Raw genomic sequence first — 22,796 nt, 5'->3', positions numbered from 1 at the left:
CGGCTGTTTATCGCGCAAATCTCGCGGCGAGGAGGAGAGGCCGGAAGAGCGCGCCAGCCTCAGGGCTCCTGCCCCGCCGGGGCCTCTGGTTTTCGTTTCCCCGCAACGCTTCGGTTTCGTTTCCCCCCGGCGCCTGGCTCCCGCCAGGTTTCACTTCCCACCGACGCCTGGCTCCCGCCGGGTTTCCTTTCTGAGGCGGGGCCGAGGGCGGTGTCGCTGAGACGCCCATGGCCTTCGCCCGCCCGCTTCTGCGCCGGCCACTCTCGGGGCAGCTGCTCGGGCGGCGCGGGGTCTGCGCTGGGGCCATGGCTCCGCCTCGCCGCTTCGTCCTGGAGCTCCCCGACTGCACCCTGGCTCATTTCGCCCTGGGCGCCGATGACCCCGGCGACGCAGACGCCCCCGACCCCCGCTTGGCGGCGCTGCTGGGGCCCCCGGAGCGCAGCTACTCGCTGTGCGTGCCGGTGACCCCGGACGCCGGCTGCGGGGCCCGAGTCCGGGCGGCGCGGTTGCACCAACGCCTGCTGCACCAGCTGCGTCGCGGCCCCTTCCAGCGGTGCCAGCTGCTCAGGCTGCTCTGCTACTGTCCGGTCGGCCAGGCCGGCGCGCAGCAAGGCTTCCTGCTGCGCGACCCCCTGGATGGCCCTGACACCCGGCAAGCGCTGCTCGAGCTGCTGGGCGCCTGCCAGGAGGCACCACGCCCGCACCTGGGCGAGTTCGAGGCCGACCCCCGTGGCCAGCTGTGGCAGCGCCTCTGGGAGGTGCAAGACGGCAGACGGCTGCAGGTGGGCTGCGCACAGGTCGTGCCCGCTCCGGAGCCCCCGCTGCACCCGGTGGTGCCAGACTTGCCTAGTTCCGTAGTCTTCCCGGATCGGGAAGCCGCCCGGGCTGTTTTGGAGGAGGTAAGAGTTCTGTCCCTTTCCAGCGCGAGAACTGGACCAAGAGGCTGGTCTGTAAAGCCGGTTCTTGCCTGGGTGGTTTGTTTATTTCCGTTCGCAAATCAGGTAGGGAAGGTGTCCTGTATGCCAGGCAACTCTTTCAAGATTCTTGTTTGCAAGGATCTTCCAACCTGATGTGGAACATAGACCTACACCAGGCCACGCGATGCTTGCTGTCAAAGCATCCCAACAGCACTGCAGAGGGAGTAAAGGGGTTGCCGGGAGTAAGGGAAAAGAATGTCAGCTGGGAAGTAATTTTATTTGCTGATGATCACCATTCAAGGATCTTGGGGTGAAAAAGAAAATGCATGAGTTTAGGCGGTTTAAGAAATTTAGACTTAAATAGTGTTTACCTACCGACTGGCCATGAACCTTGTACAGGTTACTCAACTACTCTAAGTTTGACCCTTTGACTTGTACAATTCCCACCTTGCGGTGTTGTCCTGATGATTAAGGAAACATCTGACTCACAGCAGGTGCTCAAAGAAAGAGACTGAAGATTCTTTCTGATCGCAGGCTAGGCAGATTTCCTCCTGTGGCACAGATGACCCTTGAGGATGCCCCATGGATCTTGGGAATATTTTCCAAGCTTACGGGACAGCGTTGTGGAGCAGTTAAGAGTGCAAGATCAACCACGTGTGTTTAAATTTAAACTCTGGCATTTATTAACTGTGTCACTTGGAGCAAGTTTCTTCAACTCTCTGCCTCAGTTTCCTTAATTCATACGCTAGGAATTATAATAGTATCCCCAACCACCACCTCAAAGCTATCACTGAGATTGGCAACTGAATACTTGTAAAGCACTTAAAAGATTGCCTTGCTCAGAGCAAGCACATAAGTGTCTGAGCCTTGCTGTGAGTTGCCGTGAGCGTGCAGTGAGATAATGCACATTGAGGAACTGGAAATTCCCAGAGGGACGCTGCTCTGCTGGCTTTGTGATTGCTGTGCTTGGCTCTTTTGCTCAGTCTCCTGAGTGGCTAGTAGAGGACATGCTGCAGATGCAGACTGCTGTCTCCAGCTCACTGTGTAGCTGATTTGCTATTCTTGTGACACTGTGTTCCCAGTGGGCCTGTAGTTCCATGTTGCTGTGTCACAGGACACTAATGATGTGCCTTGCCTGGCCTTTCTCAGAGCTGCTCAGTGAGGGCTGCATGCCACCGAGCGATCCAGACAGGGACAGCTGTTTCGAGCCTCGGCTACTCAATATAAAATAAAACACTCCAGTCCATCCTAGCATCAAATACTCTGAATTTCCGGCACGGTTCTCAGTATAACTTAGGCCTATAATGTTGTGCTCAGCAATTTAGGTGTGATTTCTGCAAAAGCCCCCTGGCTTCATTGCTGACGGATAGACGTTGTTTTACAGTGTACCTCCTTTATTCCTGAAGCCCGGGCGGTGCTTGACCTGGTCGACCAGTGCCCAAAACAGGTCCAGAAAGGAAAGTTCCAGGTTGTTGCCATTGAAGGACTGGATGCCACGGGTAAGATAATATTACCTTTTAGTTATAGGCAATGACACTAACTGATTAGGTGCAGAAACAGAAATACTTCCTACAAAACAAAACTTTATATGGAGCCTTCTGTGTGCCCCTGCTGTGTGGCAGGCCCTGTGCTAGGCAGGCCCTGGGATGCAGAGATGAATAAGACCTTCAATATGAAGCAGCATGATGTGTGGGCGCGAACCCTCAGTGGTCTGGCGGAACATAGGAAGGGCACTGAATCTGGCTTCTGTGGGGCTTTGTGGGGTGGAGTGCGTGATACCTGGATTGTATTTTAAGTACAGATAGGAGTTGGTCAGGTGATGAAAGCAGGTAGCATCCTCCAGACAGAAGAAACAGCATGGGCAAAGGTGCAGGGGCTTGAACCAGGGTGATGTGTCCAGGAACCACGGGCAATTCAGAGATTCTTCTAGAGCAAAATGTGGAAGAACTAGGAAATGGAAGGAAAAAAGCCTTCTGAGCTGTCAAACTGAGGTCAAAATACAATGTGTGCTCACATTAGCCCAAAGTACAAAAGGGGCGAAAGTGCTGCTCCTGTGGCCCAGGACACACCAAGGGGAGGGTTGATGCTGGAGAACTAGCATCCGAGTGGTTCAGCACAGGAGTTTCTCCTCCTGTGTAAACTTGAGGGGTACAGACCTTTAATAATATAAAAGGCAATTTCCATATAGAGGCACTTGTATACTCAGCTAGGGAGATGTGGCCCATGTTGACCATCCTGGCTCCATATGAAGGATCGGGCCATGTCCTGGCCTTCAGGGAAACCAGCTGTTATCACTCAGGTGTACTGGCTGTGCCCAGGACCAGTCATAGTTTCTTTCAGCTGCAGAGGGAATTGTAACACCATCAATCCTTCAGTTGATGTGTTTTGTTGATCATTTATTTTGTACCCACAGCTAATTTAGATTTGGTGGGATTACAGGAGATATAAAAATTCTGCCTCAACACAAGCATCCACACATACAAATGTTACAAGGAGATAGCGTAGAGTGGCAGAAAGAACATAGGCTAGTGGTTCTATCTGCCCTGCATTTGCATCCTGCACCAAGGCCTGCCAGGAGGGTGAGTTTGGGTAAATTTGTTAACTTCTCCAGTGCTCAGTTTCTTCATCTGTAAGATGATTGAATAATAACTATTTTGCAGGGTCACTGGGAGAATTAGGAGCATAACGTGCTGAGTACTTGGCTCCTAGTAGACACTGAGAAATGGTAGCTACTGTTAAGGTCCATCCTGATAACCCAAGAAAAAAAGAAAATAGATAGTTGGCACTAAAGTGTTAAGTATGTGATAGAGAAACTTATAAATAAATTGAAACAGTAGGAGCTCAGAGAAACTAGTGCACAGTTTGCTGGAGTAGATCGTCTCATCACCACCTGTCCTGAGCTCCAGGCAGCAGCTGAGAATTGTGAGATGGGCTCTGAGAAGGGGCTAATCTGTCACCTGAGGTTGTGCAAGGGGGAGTCAGAAAGTCAATGAGGCCTGACCAGTGCCTTTGAGGAGAAGGCTGAAACCTGAAGCAGATACAAAAGCTCTAAAGGCCAAGCCCAAAGGGGCAAGCACAGGAGTGAATGGTAGAACCAGGCCTGGAAATTGGAAAGGGATTGCACAGAAGTGGAAGCAGGGTATGAAGAAGATAGAAAGAGAGGAGGGGCGAGAAGAGTCGCTGTGGATGCCAGCTGTGGGTTCATCAACTACAGACAGTAAGACGAGAGAAAGTCTTCAGGGTGGGGAACATGGTAAGAGGGTAAGCAGTAGCTGGGCTGCTGGGAATAAAAGTCACACATAAAAGGGGCTCTTGTATCTAGACTCCCAATATCAGATTTGATCACTAACGAGAGTTTTTCCTCCAGGTGTCCTAATACCACAGAGAGGAATCCTACCTTCGTATGGGTCTATAGCTTTTTATAAAGAATCCAGTTATTTAGTCTGCTCATTTGATTTGCAGGTTGAGAGAGTGTCTGTGCTCTTTCTACATCAATATTAACTTTTGGGCTGTAGTTAACACGTATATACTTTGTGTATGATCCGCAGGTAAAACCACGGTAACCCAGTCAGTTGCAGATTCGCTTAAGGCTGTCCTCTTAAAGTCACCACCCTCTTGCATTGGCCAGTGGAGGAAAATCTTTGATGATGAACCAACTATCATTAGAAGAGCTTTTTACTCTTTGGGCAATTATATTGTGGCCTCTGAAATAGCTAAAGAATCTGCCAAATCTCCTGTGATTGTAGACAGGTGGGTATAAAGATGCCTTGAATTAGGCATTTTCTCCTTAATATATGAGAGAGAGAGAGAGAGAGAGAGAGAGAGAGAGAGAATGTGTGTGTGTGTGTGTGTGTGTGTGTGTGTATACATACATGTATATGCCAGGAAAAAATTGTGTTTAAGTCAAACTGTATTATGATAATAATAGGAATTCTGCTTATGAATTGTTAATTACCTATACTAAGCACTGGCATTGGTAGAGAATTACATATATAATACTAGTATCTGGAGCTATAACTTGGGTAGGTGAATGTTAAATGCTATTCCCAGTTTACTGATGAGAACTGTAGATCTCAGAAAGGTAAAGTAACTTGCCAAGGTAAGCTGGAAATAGCATACTGGGGACATTAATGAGTCTATACTTTCAGTCATTCATTTGTTCATTGGCTTATTCAACAAATACTTACTGGACACCTCCTGTGTGCCAAAGACTAGTCTCAATTCAGAGGATTCAATGATAAACCAGTGTATTAGTCCATTTTCATGCTGCTGATAAAGACATACCTGAGATTGGGCAATCTACAAAAGAAAGAGGTTTAATGGACTTAGAGTTCCATGAGGCTGGGGAGGCCTCACAATCATGGTGGAAGGTAAAAAGCACATCTCACACAGCGGCAGACAAGAGTAGAGAGCATGTGCCGGGAAACTCCCCTTTTTAAAACCATCAGACCTTGTAAGACTTATTCCCAGTCATGAGAATGGCATGGTAAAGGCCTGCCCCCATGATTCAATTACCTCCCACTGGGTCCTTCCCACAATACATGGGAATTCAAGATGAGATTTGGGTGAGGACACAGCCAAACCATATCACTCCCTTCCTGGCCTCTCCCAAACCTCGTGTCCTCACATTTCAAAACCAATCATGCCTTCCCAACAGTCCCACAAACTCTTGACTCATTTCAGCATTAACTCAAAAGTCCACAGCCAAAGTCTCATCTGAGACAAGGCAAGTCTCTTCCACCTATGAACCTGTAAAATCAAAAGCAAGTTAGTTACTTCCTAGATATAGCCATTACAAATGGGAGAAATTGACCAAAACAGAGGGGCTACAGACTCCATGCAAGTCTGAAATCCAGCTGGGTAGTCAAATCTTAAAGCTCCAAAATTATCTCCTTTGACTCCATTTCTCACATCCAGATCATGCTGATGCAAGAGGTGGGTCTCATGGTCTTGGGCAGTGCCATCCCTGTGGCTTTGCAGGGTATAGCCCCCCTCCTTGCTGCTTTCGCAGGCTAGTGTTATCTGCAGCTTTTTCAGGTACACAGTGCAAGCTGTCGGTGGATCTACCATTCTGGGATCTGGTGGACAGTGACTCTCTTCAAACAGCTCCACTAGGCAGTGCCCCAGTAGGGACTCAGTGTGGGGGCTCCAACCCCATATTTACCTTCTGCACTGCCCTAGCAGAGGCTCTCCATGAGATCCCCACTCCTGCAGCAAACTTCTGCCTGGACATCCCCACATTTCCATACATCCTCTGAAATCTAGGCAGAGGTTCCCAAACCTCAGTTCTTGACTTCTGTGTACCTGTAGGCTCAATACCACACGGAAGCTGCCAAGGCTTGGGGCTTGCCCCCTCTGAATCAAGAGCCTGAGCTGTACCTTGGCCTCTTTTGCTCAAGGCTAAAGTGGCTGGGACACAGGGCACCAAGTCTCTAGGCTGCACACACCAGAGGGACCCTGGGCCCACAAAACCATTTTTTTCCTCCTAAACCTCTGGGTCTGTGATGGGAGGGGCTGCAGCAGAGGTCTCTGACATGCCCTTGAGACATTTTCCCCATTGTCTTGGTGATTAACATTTCGCTCCTCATTGCTTATGCAAACTTCTGCAGCCAGCTTGAATTTCTCCTCAGAAAATGGGATTTTCTTTTCTGTCACATTGTCAAGCTGCAAATCTTCCAAACTTTTATGCTCTTTTCCATTTTAAAACTAAATGCCTTTAACAGCACCCAAGTCACCTCTTGAATGCTTTGCTGCTTAGAAATTTCTTCCACCAGATACCCTAAATTATCTCTCTCAAGTTCAAAGTTCCACAAATCTCTAGGGAAAGGGCTAAATGCTGCCAGTGTCCTTGCTAAAGCATAACAAGTGTTACTTTTGCTCCAGTTCTCAACAAGTTCCTCATTTCCATCTGAGACCACCTCAGCCTGGATTTCATTGTCCATATCATTATCAGCATTTTGGTCAAAGCCATTGAACAGATCTCTAGGGAGTTCAACCTTTTCCACATTTTCCTGTCTTCATCTGAGCCCTCCAAACTGCTCCAATCTCTGCCTGTTACCCAGTTCCAAAGTCACTTCCGCATTTTTGGGTATCTTTCAGCAGCACCCCACTTCTGGTACCAATTTACTGTATTGGTTCATTTTCACACTGCTGATAAAGACATACCCGAAATTGGGCAATTTATGAAAGAAAGAGGTTTAGTGGATTTACAGTTCCATGTTGCTGAGGTCTCATAGTCATGGTGGAAGGTTAAAGGCGTATCTCACATGGCAGCAGACAAGAGTAGAGAGCTTGTGTGGGGAAACTCCCCTTTTTAAAACCATCAGGTCTCAGGAGACTTATTCACTACCATGAGAACAGTATGGGAAAGACCTGCCCCTGTGATTCAATTAGCTCCCACTGGATCCCTCCAACAACACATGGGAATTCAAGCTGAGATTTGAGTGGGAGCACAGCCAAACCATAACAATGAGATAGATCATTCCCTACTTTCATTGAGCAAACTTAACATTTTAGGAGAATAAAAGTATCAAGTGAACAAATACATAAAATAATACATATGATGAGATAAGACAATATCAAAGCATGATAAATATGGGGAAAAGGAAAAATCAAAGTAATGTGCTAGAAAATGGCTAACCTCCCACTAGATATGGTTTAGGAAGGCCTGTCTGAGAAAGCACCATTAGTCAGAGCCCTGATTTAAAAAAAAAAAAAGCCAAATGTGAAAATTCCCAGGTAACAGAAAGCAGTGTGTAGAGAGAGGAATCTGCAAGAATGAAGCTAAGACTGAACTGAAATAAGCTAACATATCTGACAACTAGAAAATGGTCTATGTTCTGGAAACGTAGTAGATGAGGAGGTGCTTTGTGGATGAATGGGAAGAGGAAAGTTGGGGCAGATCTGTAGGGCCTGTGGGCCATGGCATAGAGTGGATTTTAGAGTGCACTGGGGAGCCACTGGAATGTTTCTGATAAAGGAGAGACATAAACTGATATGTACTTTAAAAATTCATCTGTAAGAAATAGCTTTAGGTCAGGTGCAGTAGCTTACATCTGTAATCCAAGCACTTTGGAAGGCTGAGGTGGGAAGAGGGCTTGAGCCCAGGAGTTCAACACCAGCCTTGATAACATAGTGAGACCTCATCTCTACAAAAAAAAAAAAAAAAAAAAAAAAAAGAAAAGAAAAAAAAATAGCTGGATATGGTGCTGCCCAGTTGTAGTCCCAGCTACTTAGGAGACTCAGGAAGGAGAATCCCTCAAGCCCAGGAGGTCAAGGCTACAATCACAGAGCAAGAGGGTGACAGAGCAAGAGGGGCCTTGTCTCAAAAAAAAATCCCCAAAACAATAAAACAAAAAACACAAAAAAAGAAGAAAAAAATACCTTTAAAAATACTGTAAGAAAGGAGAAAGAATATGACAAGTAGGTCATACTGAACTTACATCACGATGGCACAGGGGTGAAAAGATTACAGTCACTGTGAGATTCCATTTTACTCCCATCTGGATTTCATTTTACTCCCATCTAGTTGGTGAAACTACTGTAACTAAAAGTTTCCTCATATGATATGGATCAATAGAAACTCTCATATGATGCTGGTCAGAGCATATCATATGATACTGGCATAATCACTTGGAGAGCAGTTTGAGAAGATGTAGCAAAGTGGAAGATTGCTCCTGCCTGTTGAAGAAACACTCACAAAAGTTTCTTTCAGCTTCCTTCATACTGTTGCAAAATTTGAAAAACCTAAAGCCCATCAACAGGAGAAAGCATGAATAAATACCAGCATATTTATAAGGTGGAGAACCATACAGCAGCAGTGTAAATATGTTGTGCAGTGCATGGGAGCGCACACATTACAAAACCATAATGTTGAATGAAAATGTCAAGTTGCCGAAAGATGTTCAGTAGAATACACTCACAGTTATTCATACTGCAAAGAGTAGAGAAATGAAAGGATGTTGAACAGCAGATTTAAGAAAGTTGTTCTCTGGGAAGTAGAGATAAATGTGGTTGATAAGGAGTTCAGAAGGACTTCGATTGTGATTGGATTATTTCTTAACATTTCTTGAATGTTCATTTTCTCCATAGATTTACTTATTTTTGTAAACATAAGCAATTGCATTGAAGTATGGCATAGTTGGTAAATAACATTAATCATAAATGTAAATCTCAAGGAATTTCAAGAAGTCAACACAGCCAAGTCACCTGTACTCAGATGAAGAATGAGAGCCTGCCACAGCCCCTACACCCCTGTTCTGCCCCCACCCAGTCATTGCCCATTTCATCCCCAGGGGTGGTGACTGTCCCAACTGACATAGCCATATATTAGTTCTGCCTGTTCTTAAACTGCCTACAGATGCAACTATTTGTTAGATACGGAGTTCTATTTGCACCTGACTTCTTTCATACCACATGTGTTTTGAAGATTTGTCTCTGTTATTGTGAACTAAATTTCATACATTTTTGGTGCACATATGGATGCCATTCTGTTGCATAGGTTCCCAGGAACAGAACTGCAGGGGCATGGGGTTTGTGGCTGTTGAGGTTTGGTAGGTGTTGCAAAAAGTATTCTAAAGGGGTTGAAAGAATGTTGAGTCTCCTCCCCTCCCAACAGCAGTGTTTGTCAAGTCCCTGTGACTAACAATCCTGTTGACATTTAGTATTAGCAGGTTTTAATTTTGACTCCTCTAGCTTTTCCACTTGTTCCTGGTGGGTAAGCTGGTCACTGAAAAGCTGATTTGTGATATTGGGACACAGAACTACTACTCCTTTCTTGAAACTATATCTTTCTCTGTACACTTTTATGTATGTCTGAAATATTCCATAAAGAGACCGCCCTGAGTGTATGTGGAGAATAAAGTGTGTGGTGGGGGAGGGGCAGGAAAGGAAAAAGAATCAGCTAGAAGGCTGTTGCTACAGTCTAGACTGTGATGGCCCATGAGTCGTTTTAACCCTGGGATGACAATGGGGATGGCAATGGGGATAACACAATAAGAATTTCAAAGTTGGCAAGTTATGTGGAATCTTAGGATGAACTGAGAAGGATATGAAATCTCGATCGTTTATGGGAATGCTTTGCCTGGAAAATGTTTTTGCCCTATTGTTAATGTGCCCGATGTTATCATATGTGATATCTGTATTAGTTCATTCTCACACTGCTATAAAGACATACCTGAGACTGGGTAATCTATAAAGAAAAGAGGTTTAGTTGACTGACAGTTCCACATGGCTATATGGGAGGCATGGCTGGGGAGGCCTCAGGAAACGTACAATCATGGCAGAAGTTGAAGAGGAAACAATGGCAACAGGAGAGAGAGAGAGAAAGAGAGAGAACACGAGAGAGAGAGAGCCAAAGCGAGCGAGCCAGGGGAAGTGCTACACATTTTAAACCCCCAGATCTTGTGACAACTCACTCACCATCACGAGAACAGCAAGGGGGATGTCTGCCCCCATGATCCAGTCAACTCCCACCAGGCCTCATCTCCAACAATGAGAATTATTAGGTTGGTGCAAAAGTCATTGTGGGTTTTGATATTATGCTTAATGGCGAAAACTGCAATGACTTTTGCACCAACCTAATACACTTTGGCAGGAGATTTTGGTGGGGACAAAGAACCAAACCAAATTGATATCTTTTTTGATACAGTCCTGTATCAAAACTATTAAAAAAAATATATCACACTGTTACTATAAGATAAATATCTAATTCTTATCAGACACTGGTTATAACTAAAGCCGGATCATTGCAAATTATAATAACAGAATACAGGACAGCACTGAAAAGGACTGAAAAGCACTGAAAAAACTAAGGTTTTCCCAGCAGGGTATGACTTTCGAGGTACATTATTTCCTAGGACGCCTGCGGATCCTGAAGCAGCACTGGCCGCTGTGTGCGGGCAGGGATTTCTGCGCTCTGTTCCCCAGTTTTCTGATCTGTTAAGTGGGGATACTCACGCCCCCTTCCCTTCCTACGGTCAGGAGTTGTGATGAAGATTCAGTGAGTGGATGTGTGTGGAAGTGCCCTGAAAATAGGAAATTGCTATTAAAATATAAAGCATTATAATATGAGCTGTGTATGTGTTGGCAAATTGCTTTTGATTTGAACTAATGTGGCTTCCCTGACGGCAGGATTGGAGAATACTAAAGAGTGGGAAGCGTCTGAAATTGATGGGCTAAGGGTGTGATTATTTAAAACAAGCAGCTGTATTGTCTAGGGAGAACTCTATAGAAAACGGGTCCCTAATTCTTCCCTTGATTTGTCGTCTTTGTGTGTGTGAATTGTCTGCAATTTAGTTCTTTAAAGAAATGCTGTATCACCTTGTCAGATGAAAAGAAAAGAGCAGTTATTTGTTGTCTTTGTGGGTTTTGTTCATGTTTAAAGATTTTGATGAAACCCATTTTAGACAATACCATCATCTAGCTGAAAAATATGAGAGACAGTAATTTTTAACGGGACTGTGGTTAGGGTTGGAGACTTAATCACCCCTATTACCTTTAAAAATCTATTCTTGCTGGTGATTTTTCTACAATAAAGAAGACTTTAAAAATAAGATGATATCAGACTCTGTATTCATCGATGGGCATTTAATTCAGTGAATCTGGAGCATGCGCAGACCATGGTGTAAATTATAGTTTAAGTACCAGAAAAAGAAAACGGAGACCCTGATTGGCTTTTTTGAGCTTGCGGGACAAAATCCGTCTGACAGAGAAGCTGAAAGTACAAGTTTGTGAGTGACAGGAGCTGGGTAAGTAACACCTAGGAAGGTGTCCAGGCAGAACTCACAGGAGCTGGCAGTGGCCTGAAGCTCTCAGAGCACACTTTTGGAGGTGAGCAAGGGCTTTGAAGGATGAATGGCGTCGGGATGATCAACTCGCAAGTGAATTTTTTTCTTGCGTCCTTTTCAGTGCTGTCCTGTATTCTGTTATCATAATTTGCAATGATCTGGCTTTAGTTATAACCAGTGTCTGATAAGAATTAGATATTTATCTTATAGTAACAGTGTGATAAAGTTTTTTTTAAAGCACAGAGGTCCAGAGGAGAGGTTGCAACAACTATGGAAGGCAAACAAACCTTGCATGATCTCTGTTTTCCAGATAAGGAGATTGAGGCTGTATCAGCTACGATGGCTTTTACCTACATCTACAAAACAAGTGGGGCGGGGGGCACAGGCAGAATGACACACAGTCCAGGTGACACAGGCAATTTATTATGTGGACGCCACTGTGTACTTTCCACTGTGGAGAGGAGTTCAATTCTACAATGATCAAAATTTTAGGATTTTAAAGAATTGGCCAGGCATGGTGGCTCACACCTGTAATTCCAGCACTTTGGGAGGCCAAGGCGCGTGGATCACCTGAGGTCAGGAGTTTGAGACCAGCCTGGCCAACATGATGAAACCCCATGTCTACTAAAAATACAAAAATTAGCTGGGCGTGGTGGTGCATGCCTGTAATCCCAGCTACTTGGGAGGATGGGGAAGGAGAATTGCTGGAACCTGGGAAGCAAAGGTTGCAGTGAGCTGAGATCCTGCCACTGCACTCCAGCCTGGGCAACAACAGAGTGAGACTCCATCTCAAAAACACCAAGAGCAAAAAACAAAAAAACAAAGAACTGAAGGTGTAGGAACTGACATGGCCTTTCCAGGTTTTTAGTCTGCCAAGACACAGCCCTTAAATATAAATGAACTGCCAAACGGGTTCATCGTCCCCTGTCACCCTCCATTCTTTCATAGAGGAACTCGGACAGCAGGACCAAAAAGATGTGATTGCGGAGGCCACACTAAATGGTAGTTTGAGATACATCAATGGAGCTGTGTGAAGAACACACTGCATTATTACTGTTGTCAATTTTATGTTTTAAACAATATTGTATAACATTTTTTAGTTTATAAAATTTAATTTTATTTAACTTATTCAATACTAGAAAACCGTCTGTAGAGCCAAACCTGGTTTCATCATTCCCGGCTGCTGATTTTCAGATGCTACTTTGACTTCTTCTGCAGACAGAGAACTCACTACCCCATTCCTTCTCAGGTACTGGCACAGCACTGCCACCTATGCCATAGCCACCGAGGTGAGTGGGGGTCTCCAGCACCTGCCCCCAGCCCATCACCCTGTATACCAGTGGCCAGAGGACTTGCTTAAACCTGACCTCATCCTGCTGCTCACCGTGAGTCCTGAGGAGAGGTTGCAGAGGCTCCAGGGCCGGGGCATGGAGAAGACCAGGGAAGAAGCAGAACTTGAGGCCAATAGTGTATTTCGTCAAAAGTAGGTGTCCCAATGCAATGTGAGCGGCAGGCTCTGAAGGGAGATGCGCCACTGGCACTGGCTTTAGGATTGTGAGGAAGTGATACTGTTTCCAGTTTTCAAATGCAAGAGGCAACATCCTCTAAGTTACTTCATCCCCTTCCAATGGGCTTGTCACCACAGGTCTGCAGCATTGTTATCTTAAAGCAAAGGTCATCAGACTAGGGATCAGACCCTGCCGCTGATCCTGGCTGTGCTAGGAGCAGCTGCACCTGGGTAAGACAGTAAGTGACTGTGCCTCAGTTTCCCCAGTCATAGCAAAATCACACAGAGCACTAGTTAATGAGCTCACAGTAACATTTACCTATTAGATGCTTCCCGTGTGTCAGGCATTTTACTGATGTTATGTCATCCTTGCGAGGAAAACATTAGCTGCATTTTACAGTTTACAACTTTAAGGCTCAAAGGATTAAGTGATTTGTCTAAATGTACATAAGTATTCAGTAGTAAAACCGGGATTAAAATCTTTCTGATTTTGCAGCCAGTGTTTTTGTTTTAACTAGAAAGTTATAAACACAACAGCAGAAGAGAGTCTGGCCAGCCCTCCTGCCTCATGACTGAGTAAGAATCAGTTCTACAGCACTGCTTTTAAAAACTGAAGCAGAAATATTTTCTCTAACTAAACAATGACAGCTCTGTTACCATAACATAGTAATGTTATGAATAATGGTAGCTGCTGTGGGTTAAGATACTGTGCTAAGCAGTTGACTTGTATTAATTCCATTAAACTTCAGTGAACATTTGCAAGGGAGGTATGGTTTCAGTCTTCATTTTGCAGCAGAGGAAACTGAGACACGGAGGATGAGAGATTTGACCAATTCACTTGGCTAGGAAGTAGTCAAGCAGAGTTGTGAGTGCAGACGATCCACCTCGACACCCCTGTTTTAACCGCAGTGCTATGAGGATTCCATAAAGATATAGGCACTAGTCACTCTGTATACACATGAAGGCTAGCTAGCATGGAAAGGATATGTAGATTTCTGGCAAAATATCAGAAGAGTCCCATGCATATATTAAGGACTCTGGCTTGTGTGAAAATTATTCAGGGCACAGACTTGGGGGAAATTTGCCACTGAACAAATTACCTAAATTCTTTGAGCTTCAGTTGCCTTCTCTGCAAAAGAGGGATGACAATAGTCTCCCTCCTAAGGTTACTTTGAGAATTAAATGAGAAAAGTCATGCAAAATGCTAATGCTTGGCAGAAAACAGGTATTCAACAAATGCTAGCTATTAAACATTATTATTCGTTTATTATTTATTAAAATGCATCAACGTCTTCTGTGGGCAAAGCTAGTTACAGTGAGATAAATGACATGGGAAGCTTGCTTCAAGCTGTTTATGCTATGGTAGGAAACGAACATTAATGCAAATAGCTGTGTGAAAAAGTAGACCAACTCTTTGTGTTTTGCCTGTCCCCAGGGTAGAAATGTCCTACCAGCGGATGGAGAATCCTGGCTGCCATGTGGTTGATGCCAGCCCCTGCAGAGAAAAGGTCCTGCAGACGGTATTAAGCCTAATCCAAAATAGTTTTAACGAACTGTAGTTACTCTGGCCAGGTGCCATGTCTAACTAGATTAGATGTTGTTTGAAACATCTACATCCACCATTTGTTACGCAGTGTTCCCAAATTTCTGTTGTACAAGCATGTTGTGTGGCAGAAAATTGGAGACCAGGCATCTTAATTTTACTTCAGCCATCATACCCTCTTCTGACTGATGGACCTGTCATCACAAAGGACCCTCTCATCATGTTCCAGTGAGAGGCCAGCAATTGCTTTCTTCCTGGCATAGTAAACATCTTCTTGGAACATAAGTTTCACTTCATCACTACCAAATCTCTGGAAGACCTGTCTTACTCAGACAGCACGAGGTGTACAGAAGCAGTGGAGAAGATCTTCCGGATCAGCAGGGAGGCTCCGGAGCCCCTCCTCCTACACTGGCATGCTGATGAGATCGTGACGTGCCTAGCATTGGCTTCTTCCACATCTGGTTGCACTCATCATGATGGGCTCGCTGCATCTCCCTCAGTCCCAAATTCTAGAGCCAAGTGTTCCTGCAGAGGCTGTCTATATGTCCTGGCTATCCAAGGACACTCCTGTAGGGCCATGTTCTGGGTAAGGAACACTTACAAAGAAGGCATTGGTCTTGTGTCTGAGGCTCAGAGCCCTTTTGGTAGGCTTCTGAGTCATATATAAAGACCTTCAAGCCAAGATGCTCCAACTGCAACCAACCTTCTCTGAATTATATTTTGCTTATTTATATTTCTTTTCTTTTTTATCTAAAGTATGGCCCTGAATAGAATGCACATTTTCCGTTGAACTGGATGCATTTCATTTAGCCAGTCCAGTAATTTATTTATATTGATCTATACATAATATATGTTTCCTCAGCGTAGGAGCTATGATTCACTAATTAAAAGTGGAGTCAAAACGCTAAATGCAATGTTTGTTGTGTATTTTCATTACACAAACTTAATTTGTCTTGTTCAGTAAGTACAGTGGATCTTGGAGTGGGATTTCTTGGTAAATTATCTTGCACTTGAATGTCTCATGATTACATATGAAATCGCATTGAGATATCTTTAGATAGAAAAAAGTAGCTGAGTGAAGGGGAAATTATAGAGCTATGTGGCTTTAGGGAGTAGGTTGAACCAGGTGATTACCTAAAATTCTTTCCAGTTCAAAAGCAGATAAAACTGTAAATTATTTTATCCTATCTACCATTTCTTAAGAAGACATTACTGCCAAATAGTTAAATTTAAGGTTTTATCAGGTTTGCATATAGAATATTAAATTCTAATAAAGTTTCATGTTAATGTCATAGGATTTTTAAAAGAGCTATAGGTAATTTCTATATAATATATCTATATATATTAAGATGTAATTGGTTTCAGTTGAAAGTATTTTAAAGCTGATAAATAGCATTAGGTTTCTTAGCAATGTGGTATCTAGCTGTATTATTAGTTTTATTTACTTTAAACATTCTGAAAAGCTTATACTGGCAGCCCAGAAAAACAAACAATTAATGTATCTTTATGTCCCTTGCACATGAATAAACTTTGCTGTGGTTTACTACTCTGTGCTGTCATCCTGGGTACGTATTGATTTGTCTGAAAAGTGCTTTTTCAGTTCCCCTTTTAATATTGTGATATAAAGGAGGGAAATTTTGGTAAAGGAAGTTGAAAGGTGTGAGCTGGCAGGCTAAGTGGAATTTGTGGTCAAAGTGCTTTCAGAGAAAGGGGAGGGCTATTGTTTGCTTTTAAATATCATTTCCTCATTACAAATATTAAAGACTTTTTGTAATTCATTCTTGGTACACCTGGACTTTTTATATACCGATAGGTATGTATGACTTACGAGTATTCGGTAAAATAGCACCTCCTACCCTAAAACTGATGGCAGGTAATCCTTTGCTTGGCTCTGCTCATTGCAAGATGAGCTTTGTTTCTGTTCCTGTGATAGACCATTAGTTACCCCAAAATTTATTCTTCCTTTCTTCCATGGTAATGTAATATTTAGCTTGGTACATGGGTACCAAGAATTCCTAGTGCATTTCCAAGGCTCCCTTACAGCTAGAGGTGGGTGACTGGCTAGTTTCTTGCCAATAGTATGTGAGCAGAAGGAATATCTGAAATGTCAAGGGGATATTATCCCTTTCCCCTTTAACTCTTCATATCAACTGTATTCAGAGGTGATAGCGAGCCATTTAAGGACCAAGAGATAAGGATGACACTGAAAGGAATTAGCTTACCTTAGGTAAATAACAAGGGAAGGGTCCCCAGAGAGCCTTCCGCCCACTGGTAAGTGCCTCATCCAACATAACCTAAAAAGCAGCTTGGGGAAAAAATCAAACTGCAGGCACTGATAAGGGAACTAGCACAGGGTATTGTGCCTGGAGACATGCCTGTGGCTGCACAGATAGGAGAGCCTCTGGCCCATTCAGATAAAAGCTTGCACAAACCTCTGGCTCCCTCAGATGAGGGAACAAGTCCTGGCATAAAAAACGCCTTTGTCTTTTGTATAGTCAGCAGGCTCCCAGGAAAAAGTTTTTTCTCCTTTTGTGGGCATGGGCACAGTGAGCTCCAGTGGATTCCAGTGGGCACTTTCCTTTCCAGTTTTTGTACTGTGAGTCTGGCCTCTATGAATCATAACTTCAGCCCTTGATTGGTCCCAGGCAAAGGTCCTAGGCCAGGCTTTCTGATTGGTCCTGGGCCAGGGTGCCTGGACAAGCTGAGTCACGCCTTCTCCAAGACAGCTGGTAGACTAAGCACATTCCTTCCCCTTTGACGCCCATAAACCCGCCACAACTGGCCTCATAGTGGGCGCCCCATTAGAGCCCCACTCTCTGCTGGCAGAGAGCTTTATTTTTTCACTTATTAAACTTTCACTCCAACTTCACCTTCATGTCTGCACTCCTTAATCTTATTGGAAGTAGGACAAAGAACTCTGGGTATTATCTCAGACAATAGAAGACTGTTACATCTTGGTGCATTGGTAAGACTACAACACTTTTTGGTGCATTGGCTGGGAAGAAGGGAATTCATTAAAAGGATGATTAATAGTTGACCTTTAACTCTCACCCTTTACTTGCATTTCTGAGGCTTCTCGTCTATTGCAATCTAGTTTCCTTTCACAGAGGGCCTAGCTGTCAAGTGGGATTGGAAGGTCCCAGGGCAACTGAAGGTTTCTGACTGGGGCTACCCCTCAGTGTTATCTGGAGGCCCTTGGACTAATTCCAGTCCCCTACAGCCCATCAGGGAATCAGCACAAAGACTCCCACTCTTTTCCTATTGCATTTTCCTTCTTTCTTCTTGTGACTATCATGTCTCCTACCTCTTCTTTGTATGCAATGTTGTGGGTATTTTTGTAACCCAGGGATAGAATCTTCCTGAGTAGAGTTAGTTTGTGTCTTAGTAATCAAGAATGTAATTCAAAGAGTTGTTTTTGTGATTTCCTGGAAACAGGGAATTCAAGACTTCACTCTAAATTTTCACCTAGTAAGGACCTTTCTATCCCACAATAATAGACATTCATGGCACCATATGGGAGGATCTTTCACCCGGAGTGAATATCTTCCTCTCTGTTTGGGTTGTGTTTTCCTCCAATATAAGACTTCAGCATTGTCCAGTGAATTTAAGCAGTTCTTTTATGAGAGAAGTTAATTTTGTTATGGTGGGAGGCTTGCTATGGGGGCAACCTATCAAACCCCAAATCTCTCTAACTTTTGCCTGAAAAGAATTTGGAGTCAGAGTTTTTACTGAACATTTCTAACCCTACAGTGCCACCTAGTAGAAAGGAATTTTTTTCTGTGGGGAGCCTTGTCATTCCTCTGCCCCAAACCTCTTGTTTGCCAATTCTTTTCCCGTTTATGTACCTCTTTCAGTGATCAGACCCCATGTCCTATTTGTAGACCCAAAAAAAAAAAAAAAAAAAAAATCTGCTTTTGACAGTTGGGAGTGGCCATCCTGATAAGACAGATCTTAGCTTCAGTACTGTCCCCATCAAAGGAATGGCAGCCATTCAATTCTTACACTCATTTGAGGTACCCGTTCTGCATTCAACTACAATGGGATTTTTTAAAAAAAGAATTTTATGTTTGGATGTTAATCAGTCCCATCCTGTGGAATTCTGATTTTTCACTGGGGCCATAGCAAGGGAAGCCACAGATGGTATTAGGACATTCCCTGCATTAAAGAGTCTTGCCCAAACCCAACTACTACATAATCTCTCCTAGGCCTCTTGGGGTACCTTGAGAGCCTTTTGGGCTGAGTGCGTCTAGGAATCCAGCAGGGTGGAAAGCTAGGGCTTTATGCAGGTAAGCATGACTAGCCCTGCCTACTGGCTTATCTGGATCCATGGGTGAAGGATATGCTTCCATCCATGGGGCAGCACCTATGATGGCTGCAGGGACCCAGAGGAGAGAAGGAAGGAGGAGGGGAATGCCTTTTCTCTCTTTCTGTCCACCCTGGGTAGCACAGAAAGGAGGAAGGGGACTGAGGGATGCCTTGCCTCCCATCTCTTATTAGATGGATAACAAACCATCTGCAGTCTGTACTCCCTTCTAGTGCATTCTGAATCAGTGGAACTCCTTTGACCCTGAGGCTCTGATGATAAAATGGCTCATATTCTATTGTACAAGGACATGGTTTTTTTTACCATCTTGGGGATGAACAAACCTGGCCTTCTGAGGGAAGTCTTTTTTTTATATACTATTCAACAACTAGTTATTTTCTGTAGGTGGGAGGGTACATGGTCCAAGGTTTACTATGTACAAGCTTTCTTTGCCCTGCAAGACAACCCAAATCTTTGTAAGCATTGTACAGTTGACCCCACACTCGGGGCAGCCATGTCAGACAAGCCTACAAAAGATACTTCCCCAAAATCAAAGAGTCAAACCCTTTGGGGAATCCTCAAATGCAACTTCTGCGTGCCCTACCTGCCTCACTTATCTAGGACTCCCAGTAGCCAAATCATTAGTTCCTCTGGTTGTGCCACTTAAGAAATTCCCAACTTTAGACAGGTTCTCTGATGACCCTGATAGATGTATAGAGTCTTTCCAAAATTTAACATGTTTTATCTTACATGGAGAGATGCTATGCTACTTTTAAGCCAAACCCTAACTGTTTCAGAAAAGCAGGCAGCCTCACAGGAAGCAGAAACATTCAGAGATGAACAATATATCTCCTATAGCCAGTCTAAAAGTTCGGAAGGGAAAAAGTCTAAAAGAAGGGAGGGCAAAAGAGAAAAGGAAGGTGAACAAGTAGCAGAATCTCTATTACCAATAGGGAGGGAGGCAGTATTCCTTGAAAATCCCAATTGGAATGCCAATGATCCTATAGATTAGTTGAATAGAAAACACTTTCGGATGTGTATACTGGAAAGCTTGAGAAGGACCAGTAACAAATCTCTTAATTATTGTAAGTTATCCATGATAGATCAAAAACCAGATAAAAATTTCTTGTGACACATTAGTGAAACACATCTCCCTATCTCCTCATTCAGTTGAGGGAAAGCCAATCTTAAAAGACAAGTTTATTACCCAGGCAGCCCCCGATATCAAAAGGAAGTTGCAGAAACTGGCCATAGGTCCAGATAGTACTCTAGAGAACCTCTTGAAAGTGGCTACTTTGGTCTTTTACAATACAGTCCAGGAGGAAGCCCAGGAGAAAAAGAGGAAATATGAGAAAAAACAGAGGCTCTAGTGGTCACATTAGAGGCCTATAAAATCCAGAATCCCTGAGGTGCATTTGCTAATCACTATCACTGTGGCAAATGGGGGCACTTCAAAGGGGTTGCCCAGACAGCAAGAAGCAGCCACCTCAACCCTGTTCACCCTGTGGTGGAGACCACTGGAAGTCAAACTGTCCCTGGAGACATAGGTCATTAGGTCCAGAGCCAGTCTCCCAGATGGTCCAGCAGGACTGATGGGTCCTGGGGCTTAATTTCTTGGCTCCAGCAACTCGAACTGCCATTACTATCCAGGATTTCTGGGTGATTCTGGATGTAGAAAGGAGAAAGGTAGACTTCCTTCTGGACACCAGAGCCACCCTCTCTGTTCTCTTCTTCAGTCCTGGCCTTCTCTCTTCCCATAGAACAACCATGGTGAGCATCTCAGGAAAGTCTTTAACCCAATATTTTTCATATTCCCTTAGTTGTAGTCGGGGGAACTGCTATTTCCTCATGTCTTTTTAATCATGCCTGAGAGTTCCAATCTTTTACTAGAGATATTCTAGCCCATATGGGAGCCACCATCCTATGGTTCCAGCACAGACTGTTTGTCCCCCCTTAGTAGAAATCAATATTAGGCCAGGGGTGTGGGCAAGTCAAGGGAAAATTGGCCAGGCTGCAACTGCTATCCTGGTCCAGATTCACCTTAAGGATCCCACCTCCTTCCCTAACTAGAAGCAGTACCCCCTAATACAGTACCCCCAAAAAGACCATAAGCCATCATTAATAATTTAAAAGCACAGGACCTTCTTGGACCTTACAACAACCCTTGTAACACCCCACTATTACAAGGGGTAGAGAAACCCAGTGGGGAATGGATGCTAGTTCAGGACCTCCATCTCATTAATAAAGCTGTAATTCCAATCCATCCAGTGGTTCCTAATCCTAATACTTTGCTAACTCAAATGCCTGAGAGAACTAAATGGTTCACAGTTTGGGACCTAAAGGAAGTCTTTTTCTGAATGCTATTGCACACCGACTCCCAATATTTGTCTGCTTTAGAGGATCCCTCCAGTAAGCCTACCAAGTTGACTTGGACAGTACTGCCTCAGGGGTTCAGAGACAGCCCCCACTTGTTTGGGCAAACATTATCAGAAGACCTGTCTGAATTCTCTCATCCTCAGATTAAAGTTTTACAATATGTAGATTATATTCTCCTCTGTGTCCCAACTGAGGGACTTTCTCAAAAATGTACTTAAGCTCTTCTTAATTTTCTAGCAGGTAGGGGATATAAAATTTCCAAATCTAAAGTTTGGCTCTGTCAAACTTCAGCAAGGTACCTACATCTAGTCTTGTCAGAAGGGACCAGAACATTAGATGAGAAGAGGATTCAGCCTATTTCCTCCTTTCCCCTTCCCCAAACCCTCAAACAGCTAAGAGGATTTTTATTTATTTATTTATTTATTTTTGTAGACTGTGGATACCTGGGTACAGTGAAATAGTTCACCCTTTATATCATCTTATTAAAGAAACTCAAGTAGCTAAAACTCACTCCCTGATCTGGGAACCTAAGGCTCAGAAGGCCTTTAATCAGCTAAAGCAAACTTTACTTGAAGCATCAACCCTCAGTCTTCCCATAGGGAGGGCATTTAATCTGCATATCTCAGAAAGGAAGGGGATAGCTTTGGGAGTCTTAACTCAGGCCGGAGGTCCAGCCCAGCAGTTGCAGTGGTGGCTTTGCCGGTGCCAGAAATGACTAAGTTGACCATGGGGAATGACCTAACTGTTTAGACTCCCCATAATGTAGCAGGACTGTTATCATCTAAAGGAAGTCTCTGGCTAACAAATAATTGCCTCCTCAAATATTAAGTTTTGCTGCTGGAGGGATCTGCAGTTCAGTTAAAGGCCTGTCCTTGCCTGAACTCAGACACTTTCCTTCCAGATGAAATTGGAGAACCTGAACATGATTGTGAAAAAAATAGTGATGCAAACCTATGCAGCCAGAGAGAACATCCAGGAAACTCCTCTAGAAAACTGAAACTGGGCTCTCTTTACAAGTGAAGCTCTATTATAGAACAAGGAACCTGTACGGCAGGGTATGCAATAGTCACCCTGGATGACATCATTAAAAGCGCACCTCTCTCACCAAGTACAAGTGCTCAATTAGTTGAATTGCCGTCATGAGGGTGCTTGAACTAAGCAAAGCTAAGGCAGTTAACATATATATGGATTCTAAGTATGCTTTCCTGGCTGTTCATGCTCATGCTGCTATTTGGAAAGAAAGACACTTCCTGAATGCTAATGGGTCTTTCGTTAAATACCATTAGGAAATAGATTGTTGTCCTCAGTTTTCCTTCTGCAGGAAGTGGCAAGTAGACATTGCAAAGGACACCAGAAGGGGATG

At 44.1% G+C, this 22,796-nt stretch overlaps 1 protein-coding gene across 1 annotated transcript; it reads left to right on the top strand.

Moving 5' to 3' along the window:
• The first annotated feature begins 17 nt into the window (after positions 1 to 17).
• Positions 18 to 16,300, top strand: LOC105486545 (cytidine/uridine monophosphate kinase 2). Its single transcript, XM_011749449.3, has 5 exons — positions 18 to 899; positions 2,302 to 2,416; positions 4,466 to 4,667; positions 12,954 to 13,187; positions 14,647 to 16,300. The coding sequence occupies exons 1-5, from the start codon at positions 228 to 230 to the stop codon at positions 14,768 to 14,770; spliced, it is 1,347 nt and encodes a 448-aa protein (XP_011747751.1). The 5' UTR covers positions 18 to 227; the 3' UTR covers positions 14,771 to 16,300.
• The last annotated feature ends 6,496 nt before the right edge of the window (positions 16,301 to 22,796 follow it).

The sequence above is a fragment of the Macaca nemestrina genome, chromosome 13, assembly GCF_043159975.1.
Source record: "Macaca nemestrina isolate mMacNem1 chromosome 13, mMacNem.hap1, whole genome shotgun sequence".
Lineage (NCBI taxonomy): Eukaryota > Metazoa > Chordata > Mammalia > Primates > Cercopithecidae > Macaca > Macaca nemestrina.
Note: the sequence above shows the minus strand (reverse complement) of the source record. Positions and strands in the feature narration are given on the sequence as shown.